Source organism: Rhinatrema bivittatum, chromosome 1 (genome assembly GCF_901001135.1).
Source record: "Rhinatrema bivittatum chromosome 1, aRhiBiv1.1, whole genome shotgun sequence".
In the NCBI taxonomy this organism is placed as follows: domain Eukaryota; kingdom Metazoa; phylum Chordata; class Amphibia; order Gymnophiona; family Rhinatrematidae; genus Rhinatrema; species Rhinatrema bivittatum.
The window spans coordinates 193,517,742-193,545,461 of NC_042615.1; the positions used below are offsets into that span (position 1 = coordinate 193,517,742).

At 41.7% G+C, this 27,720-nt stretch overlaps 1 protein-coding gene across 7 annotated transcripts in view; it reads left to right on the forward strand.

The window, feature by feature from the left end:
* LCORL (ligand dependent nuclear receptor corepressor like) overlaps positions 1–27,720 on the forward strand; it is a 374,618-nt gene that overhangs the window by 244,792 nt on the left and 102,106 nt on the right. For 5 of the 7 annotated variants that reach the window (XR_003854676.1, XM_029590369.1, XM_029590357.1 and 2 more), the window contains one exon: positions 19,697–19,781. Coding sequence is in view for 6 of the 7 variants with exons in the window: in XM_029590369.1 (XP_029446229.1) it covers positions 19,697–19,781 (85 nt within the window). In the remaining variant the exon portion in view is untranslated. Of the gene's footprint in view, positions 1–19,696; positions 19,782–21,058; positions 24,994–27,720 lie in introns of those variants that run through there. The other 2 variants (XM_029590404.1, XM_029590395.1) reach the window with 1 other exon arrangement.

Sequence of the window (27,720 nt, forward strand, 5' to 3'; positions counted from 1 at the left end):
TAAGCACGGTTTTATGTACATAAAGATATGTGCACAAGCAAATGATGCAAATGAAACAACTACATGATTTCTTGTCATTCAGACATATAGCAATTTTAAGTCAGTGATTCTCTTCTGCTTTAATATAAGGTGACCATTTAAATTTTGGAATTTAAAATTAGTTTTGTAATAACTTAAAACTTTACAGTCAGTTTTGCTGTCGGGCAATATTTCTAGAAGCTATTGGTTTGACTACCAGTGATAAATTTACATATTGGACAAAAGTAGAATATAAAAGTTTAAAAAGCCTGCAAGTCAGTTATGTTGCAAATTTGAAATAGTGCCTCTTTTGTTCAGTTAATTAATTTCCTGCAATTTTAGAAAGGGGGAAAACTTGGCCAAACAGCTTCTACAAAAAAGTGGAAATTTTGTAAAATAAGCATGTAATATGTTTCAATTAAACAAATCAGAGAAAAGTTTCACAGTACTTTTTGCACAATATTGACTCTTGAACTTTTTCTGTTTAATTTGTTCCCTTAGACAATTTGCAAGAAATTCAATTTTTGAGCAAGTAGTGTGCTGTTTCAAAATTGATTTGTGGAATTCTGCTTTATCCGAGGACAAGTAGGATGCTAGTCCTCACATATGGGTGATGTCAGCAACGGAGCCCTAGTGCGGGAAAACTTCTGTCAAAGTTTCTAGAAACTTTTGACTGACCCTGTGAGGCCACTGAGCATGCCCAGCATGCTATGATATTCTCTGCCACAGGTATCTCACTTCAGTCTTCGTTTTTCCGCACCGCTGGCTAGCAGCACGGACACCGGAGCCCCTTGAGAGTACTCTGTTTTTTGACTAATAATATTCTCATTTTTTCCTAAATTCTCCCTCATGGGATCTCACTTCTCTCACCTCACCGGCTGAAGTAATTCAGCGTTAAATTTCAAAAAACGCTGCTTTCTTTTTTCAGTCATCGACGGCTGCCGATGATACCATGGCGTCGGGTTTTAAAAAATACCCAACTTGTAATCGAACAATGTCGATTACAGATCCGCACTTAGAGTGCGTTCGATGTTTGGGTGATAAACACGATATCTAATCTTGCCAAAAATGCCAAGAGATGACACCCAAAGGAAGAAAACTGCGTCAAGAGAAAATCCAGCAACTCTTTAGTCTGCAGTTGATTCCCTCTCCATCCACTTCAACGAAGTCCTCACCGGTAGATGCTTCTCAAAAGGTTTTGTTAAAGTGTCGACTGGATGCCTCGGGTAAAAAATCCTCTCCTACACCATCGACATCATCGGTTCACTCAGCGTGAGAGGTAAGGCCCAAACATAAGCATCATCATTGGCATGCCTCTGCCTCACCGTCGACATCTATCCGCGAAGAACCGATCGAAAAGCGGGCCAAGCGCACTGACACTTCGATGCCTGACAGGCCTACCAAGACAGTTACATCGCAAACAGCATCGTGTCCACCTCCACCACTGTCACTGCCTACCTTGATGCTGCAGGACTTAACCACATTTATAAAGGAAGCAGTCCTACAAGCTATTAAAGAAAATTTACCGGTGACTGCACCGATGCTGGCGACATCGCCGATGCCGGTGACATCAGACTTGCCTACGACGTCACCAGTGCCAGCACAACCAGTGCCGATGACTGCATCATCATCGACACCGATTCCGGGAAATCTCCTGATGCCGGGCACCGTCTCGATGCTGAGCACCGTACATACAACGGGAGCTTTCCTGAAACCAGGATCCTTTCCGATGCCACAGGACATATCGATGCAGCGAACATCAGCTTTCTCATCGATATCTACATCGATGCCTCCTATTTCTTCCAGTATGGCATCGTTGTTACCCTCGACTCCGATTCAAGCATCCACGACAATACATATGGGACTCTTGTCGAGGCCATCGGTTCCAGACTCAAGCTCCTCCATGCCATCGATGCCACGTACAACACTGTCGATGCCAGGTCCTTCTAAAGATACAGTATCTGCTGAATCAGCATTATATTCAGCAATACACAGGAAATATCAAGATTTACTGGATTCCTTACCAACAAATCCAGTAGAAGACGACTCTTCCCTCCAAGAGCCCATTCCAGGACCCTCTGGTGTGGCTCCTCCACCTGCAACTGAGAAGACATGACCACACACTCCAGATTACGACACATGGAGTGATACACAGTCAGACACTTCTGAAACTTTCATGTCTGACCCTTCTCCACCACACCCAAGGAAACAGTCCCCACCAGAGGACCTCACTTTTTCTGCCTTTGATCAAGACATGGCTGACTATTCCTTTTAAGCAAGAGTCCGAACAGGATCTACGTCATCAAACCCTTGAGGTATTGCAATTTGTTGATCCTCCCAAGCAAATTATGGCAATACCCATACATGACGTTCTCCTTCAACTTCAACACAGAATGTGGGAACATCCATGTTCTGTTCTTCCCATTAATAAAAGAATGGACTCAACATACTTAGTCCAAACTGCACCAGGATATCAGAAATCTAAACTACCACATACTTCAGTGGTGGTTGAATCCGCACAGAAGAAAGCAAAAAGAACAAGAGTGCACTCTTCTAATCCTCCTGGGAAGGACAACAGGTTTCTGGACAATCTAGGTCATAAGGTATTCCAGGATGCTATGCTAAACTCCAGAATAGCAGCTTATCAGTTATATATCACCCAATACCAAAGAAACCTCTGGAAGCAGATGGAGGATTTCATTTCATCTCTCCCCCAAGAATACAGAGAGTCAGCACAAAACCTCATCCACAAGGCTTTTGAAGCTGGAAAACACGAGGTAAGAGCTGCATATGATTCTTTCGAAACATCATCAAGAGTTGCAGCTTCAGGTATAAGTGCCAGGAGGTGGGCCTGGCGTAAGGCATCCGACCTTAGGCCAGAGGTCCAAGAGAAATTGGTAGACCTCCCCTGCGCAGGGGACAATTTATTTGGCACGAAAGTCCAAGAAGCAGTCTCCCAACTGAAAGAACATAATGAGACCTTAAGACAGCTCTCCTCTCTGCCTCACGACTCTACTACACATGCTGCCCGACGAACCCAAAGGAGGGAAATGATGAGACCTTATCGTCAAAAATGATTTTATCCTCCTGCAATCAAGCCTAGACAATCAAGGCCTCAACACAGAACACAGCCTCGTCAGCAAAGAGCACCCAGGCCCCAGCCTGCTACTCAAACAGGTCCTGCGGCGGGCTTTTGAAGGTATCTCCAGGGAACTCAGCCATTCAGAAAATCCTCGATCAGAACTCCCTGTAGGAGGCAGATTATCCAAATTTTACAATTGGATAACAGTAACAACAGATGTCTAAAATATTAGACATCAATAAGACGCTTGTCCGCACGTATTTCACACAAGGATATGACACAGAATTTAGTTAGAACAAATATAAATTTAATATTTCATATCCTTGGAAGCACAGATGCCAAACCTTCAATATAGGCAGGGCATTACTGTGTCTTCCAGTCTCTTGTGAAAGCTGCATTATATAGTTTCAAACCATACATAGAAAATGCTTGTGAGAGGATCATTTACGCAATATGACAGTGTAATAAGCTAACCTTCTCTAGCCTGAGAAATCTCCTCCCACCTTAAAATTCCTTTGTCTTAGCATTGCTTTGATGTACTCTTGTTTCTTCTGATCTTCTGTGTTTTGTCAATAGATCAATTATTATAGTAGGTCTGTGTTCTGTTGCTGGTTCCAGGCCTTTAATTAAAGCTTTGACCTCCGGGAATCTTCAGTTCACCTGGTCTCTTTCAGTGAGATAGGAATCTGTGAGAACAAAGCTTGTAATATGGCTCAGCTATCTGCCATCGATAACCTCATGGCCTTTCATCATATCTGGTTAGGTCTGAATTCATTCCAGATGGCTCTCAGTAGCCATACACACACAGGTCAGCTTAAGTTCATTGCATGCCAGCAGATTCAGTTAGATCAGACGAGCAAAGGCTTCTGGGACAAGCTGAGTGAACCAAAGGCCTGAACCAAGATCTTCATTATATCACAGATCAATGGGTTCTGTCCATAATATCTCGAGGATACCAACTCAAATTCCTCTCAATTCCAGCAGATTTTCCACCGAATCATTTTCATCTCAACGAAAATCACATTCCTCAACTTCAAATAGAATTATCCACCCTTCTGAAATCCAGGGCTGTAGAACCGGTGCCCCGGTCTCAGCAGGGCAGAGGATTCTACTCCCGATATTTTCTCATTCCAAAGAAAACAGGAGGTCTACGACCCATCCTAGACCTCAGAAATCTCAACAAATTTCTAAAAAAGGAAAAGTTCAGGATGGTCTCTCTAGGCACCATGCTTCCACTTCTCCAAAAAGAAGATTGGCTTTGTTCTCTGGATCTACAAGATGCCTACGCTCATATTCCAATATTCCCTCCTCATCGCAAGTATCTGCGCTTCCTGGTGGGTTATCAGCATTTCCAATATAGAGTACTGCCATTCGGCCTTGCCTCTGCTCCCATAGTATTCACGAAATGTCTGGCAGTTATAGCAGGACACTTGCACAAACACGGAGTCCATGTCTTCCCATATCTAGACGACTGGCTCATCAGAAGTCATTCTCAACATGGAGTAATAACTTCTCGCAACCAGACAATTGCTCTACTTCACTCCACGGGATTTCTCATCAATTATCAAAAATCCCACCTCACACCATCTCTGCTCCAATTTATAGGAGCAGAACTGGACACCACACTTGCGAAAGCCTTTCTACCCAAGGATCAAGCAGAAACACTATCTTTGCTAGCAAGCTCGATCCACTTAAAGACACGAGCAACAGCTCATCAATTTCTAACCTTACTAGGCCACTTGGCCTCCACAGTTCATGTCACTCCTATGGCAAGACTCGCAATGAGAGTAACCCAATGGACTCTTAAGGTCACAATGGATTCAAGCCATTCAACCATTACATTCTCTGCTTCAAGTATCCCACCAACTTCGTTCATCCCTACTGTGGTGGGCGAACAAGGACAATTTGTGCAAGGGCCTACCCTTCCAACAACCAGTCCCACAGATAACATTAACTACAGATGCATCCACCTTGGGTTGGGGAGCACACATAGACACTCTCCAAACCCAAGGTGCTTGGACAAAACTCGAAGCAACATTTCAAATCAATTTCCTGGAACTTCGAGCTATATGTTATGCGCTGCATGCATTCAAAGACTGCCTTTCACACAAGACTGTTCTGATCCAAACGGACAACACAGTAGCAATGTGGTATATCAACAAACAGGGAGGTATGGGCTCGTATCTCCTTTGTCAAGAAGCTGCACAGATTTGGGCCTGGGCCCTGAACCACTCAATGTTCCTCTGGGCCACTTATCTAGCAGGCATACACAATGTACTAGCAGATCGACTAAGTCTTCAGTTCCAACCACACGAGTGGTCCCTAGACCCCTCAGTAGCGACCAGGATATTCCAACGTTGGGGACAACCAACAATAGACCTCTTTGCGTCACATCTGAATCACAAAGTGGACAACTTCTGTTCTCTACACAAACAGAAAAACCAACCAACCAGGGACGCCTTTGCTCGCCCTTGGAACTCAGGCCTACTATACGCGTATCCTCCAATACCGCTCATAACCAAAACTCTAGTGAAGCTACAACAGGACAAGGGGTCCATGATTCTCGTAGCCCCATATTGGCCTCGACAAGTATGGTTCCCGACACTGCTAGACCTCTCAGTCAAAGATCCAATACATCTTGGAGTAGCTACCAATCTCATAACTCAGGATCAGGGTCGGTTGCGCCACCCCAACCTCCAATCCCTATCTCTAACAGCATGGATGTTGAAAGCTTAATTTTACAACCACTTAATCTTTCGACTCGTATATCTCAAGTTCTTATAGCTTCACGTAAACCTTCCACACAAAAGAACTACGCCTTCAAATGGAACCGAGTCACCTTGTGGTGCAAGCAAAACAACAGTGATCCTTTCACTTGCCCTACTACTTCTCTACTAGACTATTTATACTATCTTTCAGACTCTGGTCTCCAGACTTCATCTGTAAGAGTACACTTAAGTGCCATCTCGGCTTACCACGACAAGATTGCAGATGTACCAATCTCCACACAACCTCTTGTCAGTAGCTTTATGAGAGGTTTAACTCAACTTAAACCACCATTCGGCCTCCAGTCACAGAATGGGACCTGAATCTGGTCTTAACAAGACTATTGCGTTCTCCTTTCAACCCATCAATTCCTGTGATCTTAAATTTCTCACATGGAAAACCATCTTCCTCATAGCCATTACATCAGCTTAGAAGGGTTAGTGAGTTACAAGCACTTGTCATGTACCCACCTTATACAAAATCCCTACATGACAGAGTGGTTCACCATACACATCCAAAATTCCTCCCCAAGGTAGTTACGGAATTCCACTTGAACCAATCCATAGTTTTACCCACTTTCTTTCTTTCCAAGGCCTCACTCTCCCATCAGGGAGAATCAGCCTTACATACCTTGGACTGTAAGCGTGCACTATCATTTTACTTAAACCGCACCTCAGCACATAGGAAATCCACTCAACTCTTTGTATCTTATGATCCAAACAAACCGGGTAAAGCAGTGGGTAAACATACTCTATCCAACTGGTTAGCAGATTGCATACAGTTTTGCTATGAAAAAGCAGGCCTTCCTCTCCAAGGGCGTATAAAGGCACACTCAGTAAGAGCAATGTCAACCTCAGTTGCACACTATCGTTCAGTGCAAATCCTTGACATATGTAAAGCAGCAACATGGAGTTCTCTTACACATTTGCAGCTCATTACTGTCTGGACAAAGAAGGACGACAAGATTCAGCCTATGGACAATCTGTCTTAAAGAACTTGTTTCCATTTTATTCCCAACTCCTTCGACATCCAACCTGCTGTGATCTTCGGCTGACTCATTTTCAACAACAATACTTCTCTGCTGCTTCACTACAAAATGACTCAGCCTCTAGGTTGCTAATCACCCATATGTGAGGACTAGCATCCTGCTTGTCCTGGGATAAAGCAAAATTGCTTACCTTGTAATAGGTGTTATCCCAGGACAGCAGGATGTAGTCCTCACGAAACCCACCCGCCACCCCGTGGAGTTGGGTCTAAAAATGTTCTTTTATTTTTGCTAAAACTTTTTGCTACATACGAGACTGAAGTGAGACACCTGTGGCAGAGAATATCATAGCTCAGTGGCCTCACAGGGCCAGTCAAAAGTTTCTAGAAACTTTGACAGAAGTTTTCCCACACTAGGGCTCCGTTGCTGACGTCACCCATATGTGAGGACTACATCCTGCTGTCCTGGGATAACACCTATTACAAGGTAAGCAATTTTGCTTTATCTTACTTTTGCTGGATTTAAATTACAATCCCTCTGCTGTGTATTTCCACGTAGATAAGCAGCATGAATTAGCCATGCTGTCTGGGTACATCCTCTGTGCCACTAGGTGGCGGAGCTCTCAAAGATCATCAAAGTCTTTTTGTGAGGTGATCCTTCTTGTATCCTCCCTCGTTTCTCCAAGTCTCCTCAGTCCAATTTTTTCCATGTGACAGAGAACACGCGGACCTTTCTTCTCCCTGTGAGAAAGTTGTTACTTGAGAAAAAAAAAATCAATCACCTCAGGATTGGCAGAAAACTTCACTGTGCCTCATCTACCAGGCTTTAAATTCTGCCACTGTGGAAAAATATCTGTTACGGGCAGACATCAGGATGTTACAAATGCCTAGGTCCGAACCATGACCAGGCTAACTGTCTGGACTGCGGACGCATGACCCAAAGGGGCCAGAGGTAAGAGCTGCCAGGATTGAATAGTTTCGTGCAGCAACGGGATCTTATTTCCCATCAGAGGCCTCTACAAAGTCCTCCCCGGGCCCTCACAGACTCTCAAAGGCACCCTCTCATCGGACAGCTTCAGAAGATCCCCCTGGACAGTCAGATTTGGTGCCAAAAAAGGCCCGTCTAAAACAGATGCAAGGCACAGCAGACGCACCGGCCGTACCAAAGTACAAAACTGCGTCGAGAGCGTCGAAGCATGGCCATGCCGACGCACGAAAGGAGCACAGACGCATCGATGCCTCTAAAGGCGACCGCACTGAGCACAGTGCGCTGGATTTCATTCCCATTGACACACCATCACCGACTCTGCGTTGCATACCAACGCATTGACTACTTTATTGATGCTGCCGCCGCAGCTTTCCACTGGACCACTTCCCAGTCATTCTGCACTGATGCTGCCGATGCAGCCCACTTCCAGACCGTACAAAAAACACACCTCTGGTCACAAGAAGCCAAGGGAGCTTCTCCCTTACTAAATGTAGAATCAGAGGGAGATCCATCTCCCCCATGACACTGACACAGTGTCATCCTCGTCAGAAATGTTTTCGGGACTCTCCATGGCATCCAGGCGCCGCACGAGCCTACAGGACCCCACTGTATGACAAAGTCGAACAGCCACGGGTTGACATAACCCAACCCAGAACATCAGATTCAGACATACTACTGGCAGCACTTCCCCCAGCAGGTAGACCGACACAACCAGGTCTACCCCCTCCATTGGGGATGGCTTCCCATGCAATCTCTCAGATTTCATTGATTTTATCTCAATTCATGAAATCAGTAGAACAGCAAAATCAACTGGCGGACAGGCCTTCTGAGATTCCCTTGCCTCCTCAGGACCCCAAACTCCAGATCCTGCACCCAAACATCAACCTCACATGCCTTCTCCTCCAAAAGAGCATTCTTCTCCTGTATCAAACTTGTCTGACACCTCTACAGGTTACCCATCTGATCCAGCGGCGATTCCGCCGGAACCAGTTTCATCACCAGAAGATCTTACCTACTCGCAGTTTTTAGAGAAGGTGGGTTAACGACTCAATGTTCAGACTAAAACGATTCCTGATGCCAGACAGGAAATGATGGGTATCCTGAAAATTTTTGATACCCTGTCGGAGCCTACAGCACTTCTTGCACATTCAGTTCTTGACTCCCTAATGCAGAGGGTGTGGGAATCTCCCTTCACTTCACCACCAACTGCAAGGAAGACAGATTTAAAATACCGCATGAGGGATTCACCCTATTACAACACGGTGCAAGTTCCCCATAATTTCATTGTCGTAGAATCAGCAATGCAAAGAGCAAGAAAATCAAAGCTCCATGCTAACTCCCTTCCGGGAAGAGACCACAAATATTTGGATGATTTCGGAAATAAATCAATCAGGCATGTTAAATGCAAAAATCCAGAATCATCAATTCTATGTCACTCGATACTTATTTGATTGCCTTCAATCCCTTAAATCCATCTTGCAGGACGCCTCGTCAAATGTTCGCCTTCCTCAGGAATTTTTTGATATGGAGGAGGATCTTCGCCATCTCCTTCGTTCCATATATGAAGGATTTGAAACATCGGCGAAAACCATAGCAACTGCTACCGCAGCACGACGTATGGCTTGGCTCAGGTCGTGTGATAAGAGATGACATCCATGAGAAGCTAACAGATCTCCCATATCATCCAGACAACCTCTTCGGTGACAGGCTAGCGGAGATGGTAGCTAAACTAAAGGAACAAAAGGTAGCAGTCCTTCCTTAACCGGCCCACCAGAAGGCCCACAACATCATTTACCGTCTTTCAAAAAGTCAAGCTACCCTCGTTGCACCTACAGACCCTACTTCTCATATCGGCCTCAGCCTTACCAACCCAGCTGCCAACAGCCATATCAGCAACCAGAGCCACACCAATGCCCCCAAGCTCCATGACAACAAAAACAGTCAGCAGAAGCTCATCCAGCCAAAAACCAACAAGGTTTTTAAGGAATGGGAGAATGCTACTGAACCACACTGTGGGTGGCAGACTATAGCAATTTCTACCAGCTTGGAGCCCCATTACAGCTGACCTTTGGGTCCTCCTCATAACAGAGAAGGGTTATTCCCTAAATTTCCAAACCCGCCCTCCTCTCCCACATCTGGTTATCCAAAAATATCAGAAGATGCACCAGGCACCTCTTCTACAGGAGATAAATCACCTACTCCAACAAGAGTGTATCCATGAATTACTATCACCATCATCCAACAAGGATTTTATTCCCAATACTTCCTCATTCCCAAGAAATAGGGAGGCCTAAGACCCACCCTAGACCTACGGTCTCTCAAGTACCTGAAGAGGGAGAAATTCAAAATGACATCCCTAAAATCCATCTTGCCCTTCCTACAACCCAAAGATTGGATGTGCTCACTAGATCTGAAAGATGCTATGCACACATACCGATGCATCCCAGCTCTTGGCGATATCTCTGCTTCACCACGAACAAGAGACACTTCCAGTACAAGGGATTACAGTTAGGACTCTCCTCTGCCCTGAGAGTCTTCACAAAATGCCTAGCGGTAGCAGTGGCGTTCCTTCTCCGACAGGGAAAATGGATTTTCCCTTACCTGGCTAATTGGCTACTAGTAGCCCACACTCAGTCAACCCTGCGAAGCAATCTACTCTGCAATATATCTTGCCTAGACCATCTGGGCCTCCTCATCAATTACGAGAAATCAAATCTACAACCTACTCAGTGCCTCCGATTCATCTGTGCACATATCGACACCATTCAAGACAAGGCTTTCCTTCCAGGACCTCGAGCATTCACTCTGACAATGATCGTCCATCAACATCTGAGCAGTACAGTTGCCCCAGCCCGTCAAGTCCTCACCATCCTAGGCCACATGGCGGCAGCCATCTATATAGCTCCACACACGTGTCTTCATATGCAACATTTACAATGGGGACCAATTTTGCAGCCCCCTCTCCGAGAAGGTCACCATAACAACCAACATGAAGAAAGATCTTAACTGGTGGATAACTCCACTGGCACTAACAGGCTGATATCTACGTCCCCTTTGACATCAGACAGGTGTGTGAGATGGGCTCCCTCAGGTTGGGGAGCCTAAACATCCCTCCTCATTTCCAGGATATTCTACTCTCCTCGAGAAAACCATCAACTAGACTCAGCTATCAAAGAAAGTGGTCACATTATGCGTCCTGGTATATGGCTGAGGGAGCAGATCCACTAAAATGTCCACCAGAACACCTACTAAATTATCTCCATCTTCTCTACAGGGAAAGTCTAGCTACAGCTTCGCTTCGAGTTCACCTAAGCACCATAGCAGCTTCCACACACCTCTCAACGGAGAACCTATTTCTTGTCATTCATTGGTTTCTAGATTCATGAAAGGTGTCCTACACTTTCGCTCCCCAACTAAGAAAACCCGCATTCTCCCAGGGCAAGCAGGATGGTACTCCTCACATTTGGGTGATGTCACTGGACGGAGCCCTATCACGGAAACCTTTTCTGTCAAAGTTTCTAGAACTTTTGACTGGCACACTGAGCATGCCCAGCATGCCATGATCCCTGCAGCCACAGAGGTCTCCCTTCAGTCTCTCTTTTTCCGTGCTGCAGTTTGCCTCGCGGTTAGGAGCTCTGAGAATTTCTCACACAATTTTCCTCATGGAATAAACTTAAATTTTACTTCAAAAAAGATTCCCTCATAAGGGGTCTCCCATTGTTAGTGTTTTCCATCGCTCGGTGAGTAAAGTTCACTATCCCCGGTCGGTTCCCGCTCCCACCTTTTTCGGTATCCGCAGGCCATCGACCGTTTTGGGCCTCAACCTCTGCCATTATGGCAACAGGTTTCAGAAAATGTCCGGAAGCCTGTGGATAAGCAGACTCTCTCCTCCTGGTTGGCGGACTTCATATCCTTTTGCTATCAGCAAGCGGGCATTCCATTTCAAGACCATGTTAAAGCACACTCTGTGAGGGCCTTGGTGACTTCAGTAGCACACCTGTGATCGGTGCCGCTTCCTAACATTTGCAGGGCTGCAACCTGGAGTTCTCTCCACACCTTTGCAGCCCACTATTGCTTGGACAAAGCCGGAAGACAAGATTCTATCTTTGGCCAGTCTGTCCTTCGTAACCTATTTACAATGTGACGTACCAACACCCTTCCGCCTGCCCGGTGGGGTTCAGGATGCCCTCTGCCAAATTCCACCCCAGTTGTTGTGCCTGTTGCACGCCTTTGGGTACATTTGGTCCATGTTTGGACATCCTCAGCTCGGTACTCACCCATATGTGAGGACTGCCATCCTGCTTGTCCTGTGAGAAAGCAAATGTTGCTTACCTGTAACATGTGTTCTCACAGGACAGCAGGATGTTAGTCCTCATGAAACCCGCCCGCCGCCCCTTGGTCTTGGGTTCGTAACGTTTTATTTTATTTTTCGGCACTGCCTGTAGCTTTCAAATAAGACTGAATGGGGACCTCTGCTGGCTGCAGGGTTAGTGCCATGCTGGGCATGCCCAGTAGGGCTCCAGCGGTGAACTAGGCCTGCGCGATCGGCGCTGAAGCCCGTCGGGGTAATGCCTCCTGTTCCGCTCTCCCCGATCGGGCTCCCTCGCCGATCGCCGGCCTGTCTTTCCAGCACTCGCCCACCTGAAAGGCCGCGATTCTCCACCTCCAGCCGGCCGCGATCGGAGCCACGATTCGGCGCGTCTACCCGGCCTCGACCCGGACCACGAGCCCTCGCATCCAGTAGGCCCCGAGCCGAGCCGCGAGCCTTCGCCCCGAACCGCCCACGAAAAACGTCGCAGCGGTGACATCAGAGGCGCGACCGGCGGGCTATTTAAACCACCACGCTCCTTGGCGTCGCGCGCACGAAGGAGCGTGACAAAGGGGCCTGCCCCTTTGTTTTGCCCCTTCGTGTTGACCCTCGCCTCCCTGAGCTACACCACACCTATACCGCACTAGAACTCATTCAGCATCCATCCAGATAACGACCTTCCAGCCCGCATCCATCAATCCACCATCCAGTGCCCATCCATCACCCTCTCAGCAAGCATTCAGCAAGCAACCATCCTGCATCCACTCAGTGGGAGGTATTGATGAACTGGAAGGGAACTCAGGTTGAACAAACAAGAGGGTCTTCATGACCTAGAGAAGAACTGGGCAAACTGATGAAGTAATTCCTTATGTCCCATTGAAATGTGCAGCTGTGAGGCTGGCAACTATAGCCACCAACCATTTCCTGAATGAAGGAGCTGCCAAGCTGGTCCTGAGCAAACACTCACCTAATCTTCATCCAGCAGCCACTCATCCATCCTTCATCCAGCAGCTACTCATCCACCCTTCATCCAGCAGCTACTCATTCATCCAGCAGCTACTCATCCACCCTTCATCCAGCAGCCACTCATCCACCCTTCATCCAGCAGCCACTCATCCACCCTTCATCCAGCAGCCACTCATCCATCCTTCATCCAGCAGCCACTCATCCATCCTTCATCCAGCAGACACACTTCCGGATTTCAAACAAGGATCACAACCCCGACTCCCAATAAGGACACAACCCATCACACAAGCACCTCATCATGCACCCTATCCCTATACCTACAATACCTTACACTCCCAAACTCACATCTAACAAACCCAGGATTCTAGGTCTCCGACAACAGAGATTGATTCCAATTATGATCTCCCCCATATCTCAAATGCTAGGATTAACACTATTCACGCTCACTCTATTTAACGCCCAATCTATCACCAAAAAACTCCACCTCCTCAACGACCACCTGACAGACAACAGCCCGGATATCTGCGCCATTACGGAAACATGGCTCAAACCCACAGACACAGTTCTTTTAAACCAACTCCCCAATCACCTCTACGACTTTCATTCAATCCCCAGAATCAAAAAAAGGGGTGGAGGGATCCTGCTAGCCACAAAAAAGGGCCTTGGACTCGCACTTCAACTATCTACTACTATAAACAACACTGAAATTGCCTTTTTCAAATCGGACCATCTACAAATAGCCCTAGTCTACTCACCACCAGGAACCTTAGCCACAGACCCCTCACCTTTAATAGAATTCACAACAAAACATTTCAAGCAGGACAAACCAGCTATATTGATGGGAGATTTTAACATACATGTAAACAGCACTCGTCCAACCAATAACTGCGACATACTTATCACAGCACTCAATCACCTTGGCTTCAATCAAATTGTCAAAGACCCCACGCACAAAGCGGGACACACCCTAGACTTAATATTTCTCAACAACGGCATAACTTTCAATAATAACCCTAAATGCGTCCCTGTCCCATGGTCTGACCACCACCTCATCTCTGCCGAACTTCATATCAAAGATCAGCCTCGTCCCATCTACCCAACTACCACTATACGATACAGGAAACCCTGCTCCATAGACAGTCTCAATAATCTGCTCTCTAAAGAACTTGACAGACTGGAACTCACAGACGCATCCTCAGCAATCAATTCCTGGCTCAAGATTACAAACGAGGTCGCAGACCTATCCTGCCCCTCCATCTCCAAATCCTTGAAATCACCCCAAACCAACAGACATCCATGGTACACTCCAACACTCAAAATCCTTAAACAAGAACTTCGGAAAAAAGAAAACAGTTGGCGCAAGTCCCCTTCCATCATCACAACCCTAAACTACAAATCCCACCTCAACTCATACAGACTAGCCATCCTCAAGGCCAAAAAAGACTTCTTTGCAAAAAAAATCCACAATTTCGCATTTGACTCCAAAGCCTTATTCTCATTTGTATCATCTTTAACTAAACCCTCTCCACCTATCATCCCAGACGAACAAGCAGCCAACAAAGCTTTGGAACTAGCAATCTACTTTGATAAAAAGATCACCAATCTCCTTAAGCCAATCTCTACCCAACAGCCAACACCAACACCCCTCAGCACCACACAACATAATAAAGGATACAGCCTATCATCGTTCGAGACCCCATCATCACTGGAAATTGAAACCATCCTCAACAAGCTTAAACCCTCATCGCATCCACTGGATACCATACCCTCCAACCTTCTACTATCAACTCCTAACACTATATCCAAAGCACTAGCAGATATCATCAACTGCTCTTTAACTCAAGGAAAGGTCCCAGATCAACTCAAAATAGCCATTCTGAAACCCTTATTAAAAAAACCTAACCTTTCCACGGCTGACCCCGCAAACTTCCGCCCCATCGCCAACCTTCCCCTTATCTCAAGAGTGATGGAAAGATTCGTCAACAAGCAACTGTCTGAATACCTAGAGGAGAACAATATACTCTCCCCTTTCCAGTTCGGCTTTAGGAAATCGCAAAACACAGAAGCCCTACTGGCATCGTTATCTGACACCGTACTCCTCAATCTTGAAAAAAACCAACCATACCTTCTCGCTCTTCTCGACCTATCTACCGCATTCGACACAGTCAATCATGCCATCCTTCTCGAGCGGCTATCCGATATAGGAATTCAAGGAGAGGCTCATAGCTGGTTTCAATCGTTTCTGGAGAATAGATTCTATAAAGTCAAGATCAACAACGAAGAATCACCTCCCATTAAATCAATCCGAGGAGTACCACAAGGATCATCTCTCTCCCCTACCCTTTTTAATATCTACCTGCTCCCACTCTGCCACCTACTCTCCAACCTTAAGCTAAAGCATTATATTTTCGCTGATGACATTCAGATACTCCTCCCCATCACAGAATCACTACAAAAAACATGGGCACATTGGAACAATTGCTTACAATCCATCAACACTCTGTTATCCAGCCTGAACCTCATACTCAACTCAAATAAAACAGAAATCCTCATCATCTCACCTGACGAAAAAAACATACTCTCATCAACTCCCAAAGCGCATCTCAATTCGCAAAATCATCCATTAACCACTCCCCTTCCGTCAGAGACTTAGGGGTGCGTCTCGACAATCAATTCAACCTTAAATCCTTCGTCTCCAATACAACAAAAGAATGTTATTTTAAACTTCAAGTACTCAAAAATCTGAATCCTCTCCTCCACTTCAGTGACTTCCGTCTAGTAGTGCAGTCTATAATTCTATCCAAATTAGACTACTGCAACTCGCTCCTGTTAGGTCTACCGATCACAGCTACAAAACCCTTACAGATGGTGCAGAACGCTGCCGCGAGGTTACTCACCAACACAAATAAAAGAGCCCACATAACACCTATTCTCTACAGTCTGCACTGGCTACCCATAAAAGCCAGAATCACATTCAAGACATCAATGATCCACAAGGATATTACGGGCACCGCACACCTAAACCTAAACTCGCAACTCCGACCTCACACATCACAAAGACCTATCAGATTCAACTACAAAGGTTCCTTATACGCTCCCCCGATCAAAACTTCACGATCTAAACGAGCACTTTCCTCAGCTGGGCCCACCCTCTGGAACTCATTACCACCGGATCTACGCCAAGAAACCTGTTATATAACTTTTAAGAAAAATTTAAAAACGTGGCTCTTCCGGCAAGCATTTCCAGAATCGCAGGAACACTCTGACACGGGCCAAAGAGCAAAAGAGTAAAATTAGTTCACTACAAGTTCCACGACCGCCCACACCTCTTCAAGGCCCGATTACACCTCATCTGGACAACCCACTTACAACCCACTTGTAGTGAAAGCCCACCTCATCTGGACAACCCACTTACAACACACCTGTAGGGAAAGCCTCCCGCGTGGATGCACTAATTCTTTAGCTCATGCATTACTGATATCTAAACTCATAAACATTGGTCACTGTTCAGCTCATCATTTATTTTTAGTTATCTCCACATGAATCCACGTTATTTGACAGCCCACCTGTTTGATTGTTCCACTTGTGGATGCATTAATTCTTTAGCCCATGCATTACTCATAACCAGGCACATAAACATTGGTCCCTGATACCTGTATATCCCAAATTAACACATCATTTATTCTTAGTTATTCTCTACATGTTTCACGTATCATAACGAGTTACTGTTGTCTTTACATATATATTTTATACTATTCTATTTATTATTTATTTTATTTCAAGTTAGTTATTTACACCATTATCTATTTTATTACATGTTATTTACTATATAGATTCTCGTCATTTGATGAGTCACTGTTGTTTATTTAATATTTATTCTCATGTTCTGAAACTCCGTTTATTGTAACGCCTCACCGCGATTGTTTTGTTTTATGTAAACCGACCTGATTTGATATTTGTATCGAGAACGTCGGTATATAAAAATGCTAAATAAATAAAATAAATAGGGGCCAGTCAAAGTTCTGGAAACTTTGACAGACGTTTTCCGTGATTGGGCTCCATCCTGTGATGTCACCCATATGTGAGGACTAACATCTTGCTGTCCTGTGAGAACACCTGTTACAGGTAAGCAACATTTGCTTTTCGCGCGCACCTTTTGCTACAAACGAGACTGAAGGGAAGACCCCTGTGGCTGCAGGGATCATGGCATGCTCAGTGTGACAGTCAAAAGTTCTAGAAACCTTGACAGAAAAGTTTACTGTGATAGGGCTCTGTCCATTGATGTCACACACATGTGAGGACTACATCATGCTGTCCTGGGAGAACACCTGTTACAGGTAAGCAACTCTGCTGTATCATGGGACGTAAACACATAGTGTTGGAACAACTCATACTACCACCCTTCGAACCTTTGGAATCTTGTCATCCCAAGTTCCTTTCCTGGAAGGTACTCTTCTTGGTTGCCCTGACCTCTGCGAGACGTGTAAGTGAATTACAAGCCTTAGTTCACTACCCACTCTACCTTCAGTTTTACAACGACACGTTTACTCTGCGTACACATCCTAACTTCCTACCGAAGGTGGTTTCTGTATTCCATTTAAACCAAACCATAAGGCTCCCCACTTTCTAAGACCACATGCGAATGAGGGTGAATGACGACTACATTCGTTAGACTGTAAACGAGCCCTCACCTTTTATAAACGCACGCATTCCACTCAGAGACCCTCAACTCTTTTTATCCTTTAACCCGAATGCACCAAGACTCCCTGTATCCAAAAGAACACTTTCATCCTGGATCTCCAAATGCATTCAGTTCTGTTACCAAAAACGTTCAGAGACGCCACCTGCTTCACCCAGGGCGCATCAGGTTCGTGCGATGGCTGATTCAATTAGGCACTTCATGGAGGTGGGCATCTTGGACATTTGTAAAGCAGCCACTTGGTCTTCACTTCATACCTTTGCATCCCACTACTGTTTGGAGAAACAGACCGCAGATGATGCACACATGGGATGGACTATTATCCAGGGAAGTACCTCTGCTTCTCAACACAACAGCCATTGAGAACTGTCCGCCTTTGTTTCCTTACCGTATTGAGCGCATTACTATCAGTACAACACATAAACAAGACACTCAATACTGCAGCTGGGGACTCCCAGACAGCATGGCTAATTCATGCCGCTTATCTACGTGAAAAGAGCAAATTTGCTTACCATAAATGGTGTTTTTCGTAGATAGCAGATGAATTAGCCATGCTGACCCGCCCGTCTCCCTGGTCAGTTCCATTGTTACATCTTGTCTTGCTTGGTGAGGAGACTTGGAGGAACGAGGGAAGATACAGGAAGGATCACCTCACAAAAAGACTTTAGTGAATTTTGAGTGCTCCGCCACCTAGTGGCACAGTGGATGTACCCAGAAAGCATGGTTAATTCATCTGCTATCTTCTGAAAACACTGTTTACGGTAAGCAAATTTGCTCTTTTGCTTCTTACAGCTTTTCTTAAAAGTAATCTTAAACCTGAAGTATGCTTCAGTATGAACCTGAGAGAACACATACATTATTTCATCAAGTTTGGTTCTAGGACTGGTATTGCTTAGCTTTTTCATGAGTGACGACATAGTGCACCTTCAGTTCAAAATGAAATCATTTAGAGACAAGATCAAAAGTAGAATGCAATTTATAAAAGACAAAAATACACAGTATTGGAATGAAATATCTGTTGCATCACCACAAAATGGAGGAAAGACTGGTTGAGTTAGTAGTACTTTGTGGTTATAGTGTTGGGATGATTAAAAACAAGAAAGATTCTTTCAATTCAGTCAACATTGATAAGAGCTTTTTGGAGTACTTTACCTCATTTGGGACCCCACATCAAATATAAGCAAATATCTTTGCATAAAGTTTCTCATTTGTTATCCCAGGTTTTTTTTAACCTGTTGTCCTGAAATTAGTTATACAGCTTATTTGTGGTTGTCATATTTTTACCTAGTTCTCTGTTTGTAGTTTCTTTCAAGTCTTAAGATTTATAGAGTTGAAATACTTTAGTTAACTAACTTAGGCCTAGATTTATCATTCTGCTATAAATATAGCAGATTGAAGAACTGCGCTAAAAAGGGGGCGGGGGGAATTGTGCGGCCGAACTGCATCATGGCAGTTCGTTTTCACCTGCCTCAGTTGCAGCCGTGCCACTCCATATTGCTCCTGTACCGTCAGTGGAAAAGGTGTTAAGTATTCCGACGCTACTGCCTGCAGTAATGTGTAAAACATTATCGCCCATAGTGGTACCAGAATTAAAATATTTTTATCCTGTCCAAACCCCTCCCCTTTCCCAAATTTAAATATTACTGCCGCAATACAGTACTTATCGCGCGCAATAGGGCGTTATCGCCTGTGATAAGGCCCTAATGCACGCAATAATCCCACATCACGAGTTGAAAAATGGCTCTAATAGAAATATATTAACATGAATTTACTGCTCAGTTAACATTTGTACTATTTTATACAAACAATTAAACTTTTTGATTTTTAGCATTAGGTATTGTAATCTATGTGCTTTTGTTTTACAAATATATGTATGCATTTTAGGTGATGAAGTACTAGATCTCTCTACAAAGAAAAACTATGTAAGAACTGGCACACCAAATGCATTTGATTCCTCTAATAATTCAAGGTAAGCTGTAATTTAGAAACTAAAATGTATAAATGGAGGCATTCATAGGTACTGGATTCTCCTTTATACAGAATACACATTTGTTCTATAGTTTGACTAAGTTTCTTGTTTGGATTTTCTTTTTTGTGTTTGGGGGTGTGGTTTTTTTTATTTTCTAATATGTTTTTTCCCCATTAAATAAATATCTGGGCAATCACCAAACTTTAGTTCATGATGCTAAAAGTAAACTGAGCATTTAAATGTAAGTACAATATGGGAAATATACTGTACTTATAGTAAATTTTCAGTTAAATATTCCGTCCTAAAAGTATTATGTAACAAATGTACATGAAACGTATATAATTTACTTGCAAACCAATGTATAACTTGCACAAAGTTTTTCATAATGAGAATTTTTAAAATCTATTATGTTTTCATTTTTGTTGCCCATGGCTCAGGAGAGGATGGCAAATAGCTGAATATATATTCAGTAGTAAGAAATACCCCAAATCTTAGGTTTCATTTTCTGAACACTGCCATGATCTTAGTGTAAAATAATTTAAAGAGGTTATGTTGAATTTTCTTGGAATTGAGGCATCCTGGATTCTTTTTTATTTCCACAAAATATATGGAATTTTTTAACAGTAAAAATCTAGCTACAAACTAGAATATTTAAATGTGCTAAATTTTAGGTGGAAATATATTTTAAAAAATGTCAGATTTCTTCAAGAAAATCTAAATAGCAAGAGACAAATAGTTGTATAAACTTAAAACAACTCAGCATGTGTTTTTAGGTTGTAATGTAATTGCATGGTTACATCCTGATCTTGCACAAGTGTAAGAGGGTTGTGTGTGTGAATATTTTGCTGCTGCAAATTATAAGGGGGTTGACTCTTTTATTACTTGTTTAGCGGTAACGTCACGTTTCTACTAACAAAATCATTTAGGATTTGGGAATTAATGGATTGCAAATTGCGTAACTAAACATAACATTTTTGCTCTGGAAGCAACTATCAAAGGAAATAGCAAGCACACCCACAAGTATTATGCAAATACAGAACTGGGACTTAAGAGTTTTTGGAAAGGCTGCTGTAGAAGCCATCGTATGATTGAAAGATCTGTAGCATTTGCTACGATACCAGTAACTGCCAGATCTCAAAGACTTAAAACAATGTGAGAAGCGGTGATGTTACCTAAGCAAGGAGTATAATAAAGGAGTGGACCATTCCCTTGCATAACTGTATGCAAGCCTCTCGTACAGTGCATCAGTTTACCATCGTTTCATTCCATCTATCCAGGAGACTACACAGAGACAGAGAGGACTATGTGGAAAGAAGTGCTGAGTTTGCAGATGGTTTGCTCTCAAAAGCTTTGAAAGACATTCGATCAGGAGCACTGGACATGAATAAAGCATCCGTACTCTATGGCATACCTCAAAAAACTTTACTTCTCCACTTAGAAGCCTTATCAGCAGGAAAGCCTGCATATTTTAAAAACAAAACTAGAGATTTTGATGATAGTTATTTATGTAAAGATAGTAAAGAAACTTGTGCAGTACTGCAGAAAGTAGCTTTGTGGGCAAGAGCTCAAGCAGAGCGCACAGAAAAAAATAAACTCAATCTACTTGAAACCTCGGAACTAAAATTCCCAACTGCTTCCAGTTACCTCCACCAATTAACTCTACAGAGAATGGTTACTCAGTTCAAAGAAAAAACTGAAGGTCTACACTATGAAACTTCATATCCTACTGTACAATTAAAAATTCCTCAGGTACGATCAAGTTCTGTGCCCAAGCCACAACCCGACACTTCTGGTCTTCTGGATGTTATGTACAAAGTGTCCAAAACCTCTTCAGTCTTAGGAGGATCAGCTCTTCAAAAACTGAAAAATATACTCCCTAAACAGAACAAAGTCGAATGTTCTGGACCTCTGTCTCACTCAAGTGTTGATTCCTATATTCTCCATAGGGACCTCTCTCCTTTGTGTCTTAATACAAAGAATGGAACGATTGACGTATCCTCTGATAATGCAGAAGACGGATTGGATCGCAAAGATAGTAAACAGCCAAGGAAAAAACGTGGTCGTTACCGGCAATATGACCATGAAATAATGGAAGAAGCAATTGGTATGGTAATGAGTGGAAAAATGAGCGTTTCCAAAGCACAAGGAATATATGGGGTACCTCACAGCACTTTAGAATACAAAGTTAAAGAGAGATCTGGGACACTGAAGACTCCACCGAAGAAAAAACTTAGATTATCAGACACTGATTTATACAATGTGACAAATTCAGGGACTGGCAGCTCCAAAAACAGCAGCAAGCTTTTGTAGATTTATGTTCTTTGGTGTATGTATGTACGTATGTGCATATGCGTACATGTGTATGAAAAATACATATGCTCACTCTGACAGGAGATATAAAATTATACCGTTCAAAAAACACATACATGCCTTTAAGACATAGTTTATTCAGGGTTTTCACTGTGGAAAGAATAGTTGCGCACTTAATTTTGATAGTTTGTATTTAATATAAACCTTGTATAACTAGATGAAAAAGATTCAGGTTTTAGTAGTCAATAACATAACACTTTTGAGAAAATAGATACTTGTCATGTGAAGCATTGTTGATTAACTGTTGGGAAAATCTATTCTCCTAGCCATGTAATAAACCATCTTATTATGGAGGTATAATAATAATGGTTTGTAAACTTTTATACTTAAGCTAAAATATTCATATACCAACTGTTGTAAACAATCGAATTAAATCATGGGAAGGTTTTTTTTTTTGTTTTTTTGTTTTTTTAAGTACAGCTATTTCCTTACCAGTGAAGTGGATGTGTGCAGTATTAACAAGATACATTTTGTAACAGAAAATATTCATTACATTTCAGCACCCCTTTTAAAGTATAAAAGTAACCATTTAATTAATAGAGAGATTTACCAGAGAAGAATGAGGAAAATGCATAATTTTGTTGTTGGATATTGCAAGAGATGGGGGATTATGAAATAATCTTAGTAATGAAGTATTAATGGAAACTGGGAACTGACAGTTAAAACCCCCTGTAGCTATAGAATTTAATGAATATGATATAAGATGAAATTATAATAGCATAAAAAGAAACTTTATTCAGATAATTTATTTAAAGACTTTTGGAAAGTAAGCTTAAGTTCCAAGGAGAAAGTTAGAATGAAAATTAGAGCATGTTTATAATGTGCACAGAATAAGCTTGAGAATGGTGACTTTGGTTTAAATGCGTGCTAGTTGATGTTTTGACTACTATACATTTTTGAAAATTTTGTTTAAGGATTGTGTCACACTCCTATTGAGAAACCTCACTGTAACTGTAATTTATTTGCTGCTGTGACATTTCAATACCTTTTTTATTTTCAGTCAAAATGAATATCAGAATTTCATTTTGGTAGACCGATATAATTTTGCTAATAACCAAATTTGCAGTTTGTTCAGGGTCTTAATAGTTTTATAAATGTTAAACAGTTACGTGAACTGTTTTGAACTTTCAGTAATGTAAATTCTTTATAAATCTGTTGGAAACTGGGCAGTTAATTTCAACATTTTCATTTGAGAGACCTCTCAAGATAACCGTTAAAATCTGAAGGATTCCTAATGGATTTTATGGAATACATACTTCTGATAGCATAGTGTCATACAACCATAAGTATGTTGGCTTGCTTTATACATTCAGATTTTTATGCAAAAGACCTATTTTCATCTAAAAGGGTGTTCAAATGAAAATATTAAGCTTGTAACACTACTTTATATTTCCTAATTTCAAATTTTAACTTAAACCACCTAATACATATTGCCCAATTTAAATTTAACGAGACAGCTCATTTCTACACTACAAAATCCTCATTCAACTAGTTTAGTTGGACGTTCTGTCTTTTGCAGTGCACAAAATCCCTCTTTTCTTTGCCAGTATATGACCAGATACATTTTAATCCGGTCCTTGTTTGCTTTTACATGAGTGTACTATAGGGTAGCTTCCTCTTGTAAATTTAATACCCTTCCTATCAGACTGTTTCTTTCAGCACCTAGTCAAGTGACATACCCAAGCTTTTTACTTTTTTGTACTATGAGGCCAAGACTGTAGCTCTTAACAAGAAAAATGCAATGCAGCAGTTACTGACTGGCTTGCAGGTAATGGAAAAATGTTGTCTGACTCCCTTTTGAGTCCTTTGTGTTTCCAGTAGAGACATTTACCCTATATTTTCCTGACTCGCCTCCCTGAACTTGCTTTACAGGCACAGGTCCCCCATTTGTGGAAATAAGAGAACTGTCTGCTGCTGTTCTCCAGTGCCAGTAGGCTACCACTCATCCCAGAAATATATTTTTGACTAAATGTAAAAGAAAAACTATAGCAAATGCACTTCAAAGCTAGCAGGTCTTTTGATTTTCTAGGTCTTTCTAGAATTCTCTTTGGGGTTTTTTGATGTGTTCCTTGTATGTTGTAAAGTATAATCCAGAACTGAGTATAATGTAGTAAATTGTGCATCTAACATATAATCTAAATATACAAACAGAGTACACAGCATCATTTGCTGAGTACATTAAGTATACATGGTCTAATATGGACAGATTTGTCATTTAAGTATATCCCCAGTCAAAGAAACAGTGAAAATATTTACAGGAAGATTGACATTTTTAATACTTTTGTTCATAAAAGGCATATTTGGTAGATTGCCTAGAATTTTTACAATACTGAGCACTTGTTTGACATCAGATAGTATGCACATTGGCTATTGACAGCAGGATGAGTTCCATATTTAAATGTTTTAAAAAGACCTGACAAATAACAGGAATCATATAATCAGGGATATTTTGCTAACATTGCTGTTTGTTAGTTTTTATAAATAGTATTCTATTTATTTTGCAGATGTCTAGTACATATATTTATTTTCAGTGCTAATAGTATATTAACATATTTTTGATACTTTAAATAATTCTCAACCCTCACAGGACTACTAATTAATAAATAAAGTTAAACAGAAAAGCAAGAAAAGGCAAAATTTTGTTTAACGCATTGTGCTAATGTCATTTAATTTATACTTTGGACTGTATTATAAATGGTTACTAGACACTGCTTAGCAATTAACAATTCCTGAAAATCTGTTTCAGTACACTTTTAAATGAAGGTGAAAGCAAGCCCTACATGCTTTCTACTTATTTTAATGTTTCTCAAGTATTTTATATTAAAAAAAAACAAAAAAAAAACAGTGCCTCTGTTTTTAGAACTACTGCTCAGTAAACTTGTTTGAACCATTTCTGGTAGCTAATGACAATTTTATATTGAATTGTATATTAACTTTAGTGAGATTTTTTTTTAGTTGTTTACAGTACAAATACTTGTATTTGTGTAGTTTTTTTTTTAATTGCAGTATTTTCATTGTCGCAGTAACTTAGTAAAACTTTGTGGCTGCCTTGATTTGACAGATTTTGTTAATATAAACTGATTTTTAGACAATTAGTTATATTTATGCATAAATCAATTGCACTATAATTCATGAATTATTTATTACAATATTTTCTAATGAATTCATGTATCTAACTCTTGTGTTGTAAATGTACTGTAATTGTTTCCTCTTTGTGTTATAAACCTAAATCTAACTGTAAAAACTTAATTGTTTGGTTAATGTGTTTCTTGGTTGTAATTTGTAGTAAAGCACTTAAGTGCTTTTGCACATAAAATTTGAAATGAAATTGGTTTGTGATTTTACTCAGTAAACGAGGAAAGATTATAAATTGGCTCATTTGATTTTATCATGTGCATTTTTCTTAGTGGTTTTGCTTAATACTTACTAGTACATTAAAGATAGTAAGACTTTGTGCTAGCATATATCTTATGCAAAAAGGGAATATGTCAAAGTAGAATTTTTCCAATTTGCTGATTTAATGGTCTTCAACATGATTTTAATATCTTGTGGGGAGAGGAGGATAGAGGCTATACCCACTTCTAAAAGTTTAATTACTTTTATGTGGGTGGGGCAAAATGCCAAGTTTAGCTTTTATACTGATAATTATGCTAAAATATGGTCAAAAGGGTAAGGATTCCATATAGTGCTACACGTGGATAATGTTACTAGCAATGAAACATAATAAATTTGTTAATGCTTTAATATGCAAAATTGGAGAAATTTACTAACAAAGTACCCTTCCAAAAGTGGCAATCTTATTTAAAAGCCTGAAATAAAAAGCTTAATCATAATATAAACAATATAAAATGCTTCTGGGTGAAACTTAAAATGTTCTAAGCTGTCTGATTTAATATAATTGAATAGAAAATACAGTTAATTAGAAAATAGATATGTTTTTACTTGAAGTACTTTAAATATATTCTGCACATTACTTCTCATTTTAGGTGTACCTGTTCTTTTGTGCTTTTGATACTTATTTATATTGAAGAATTAACAGTGAGATTGGATTTGCAGGTTTTTGTTTTTTTTTTTAATAGAAAGATGATTGTAATGTTCCAGAATCCATAGGTATAGCAAATAATCTTTATGGTTTTAAAATGTTTAAAATACCTTATATTGACACTTGTTTTTTTTGTATATTGAATTGTATTGCAAGTACCCAAACATGCTAGGTGCAATTTGCCACCTCCCCACCCCCTTTTTCTCTTGATCTGTGAAACAAGTCTATTTCACACTATCTCACCACTATTCGAGAGAGAAGATTTTTATTGGATGCATAGGGTAACTATATAAGTCAATTTCATACAACAGTTCAATCACTGAATATAAACATGTGCCAACTAATTTCTCAGATACCAATGGGGTGCCATTGCCTTCTGCTGAGTTTCAATTCGCAACTCTTAATCGTAAATTTTAAAACAACTGTGCAGGAGTCTTGTGTGCGTCGATTTTATAACATACGCACACGCCCATGCATGTTATAAAATCGGGCGCGTAGGTAGCAGATTTTATATCAGCATGCGTGCAGGTGCTGACTCGTGCGTGCAAGGGGCGGAATTTTGTAACAATTGCATGGCGATGCAATAGGGACTTTCCCCAGTTTCCCTCCCAGTCTGCTCCAATAAAGGATTGGATTGGGAGGGAACTCCTAAACCCCTACCTACCTTAATGGTGCTGGCCCGCCCATGCCCTGATCAGACGCCCTCCCCTTTTTACTTTGCCGATTCTTCAGCGTGTCCTGGTAGATATATGCATGGCCTGGCCATTAGCATATCTCCTGGTATTGGCACATGCTGGTGTTTTAAAATTTACCTCTTAATATGCATTACACTGCTGCAGGGTTGGCCATACAATGTTTTGCTATCCAGGACTTGGGGTCATCAAAGCTTAGTCCCTAATGATATCCTGCTGTCTGATTCTTGAAAATCTGTTTCAGTACACTTTTAAATGAAGGTGAAAGCAAGCCCTTCATGCTTTCTACTTATTTTAATGTTTCTCAAGTATTTTATATTAAAAACCCACAACATGTTCGTCTAGGCTTTATGTCCCTAAAATGTTGAAAATACCTTATATTGACACTTTTTTGTTTTTTTGAGGGTTTTTTTGGTATATTGAATTGTATTGCAAGTACCCAAACATGCTAGGTGCAATTTGCCACCTCCCCACCCCCTTTTTCTCTTGATCTGTGAAACAAGTCTATTTCACACTAACTCACCACTATTCGAGAGATATTATAAATGATATTATAAGTGACTCCTATGCTTTTATGGACATCCTAGTCCATAAAAGCGTAAGAGTCACTTATAATTTGGTGAGCACGCAAGTCCTGACAGTTAAAGCCAAAGACTTGTCAACTAACTCATTTTGGCTCTCGCCCACCTGTGCAACATGGGGGCAGGAGGACTAGTTACTTGGTATTCTCTATCTGATCAGCTTTAACATGTTACTTGCTGTGTGCCCCTGAATGTGGTCAACCCCACTTGACAGTGCTGAATGTGTGTTCAGCAGCATCTTACTCCATTATGCC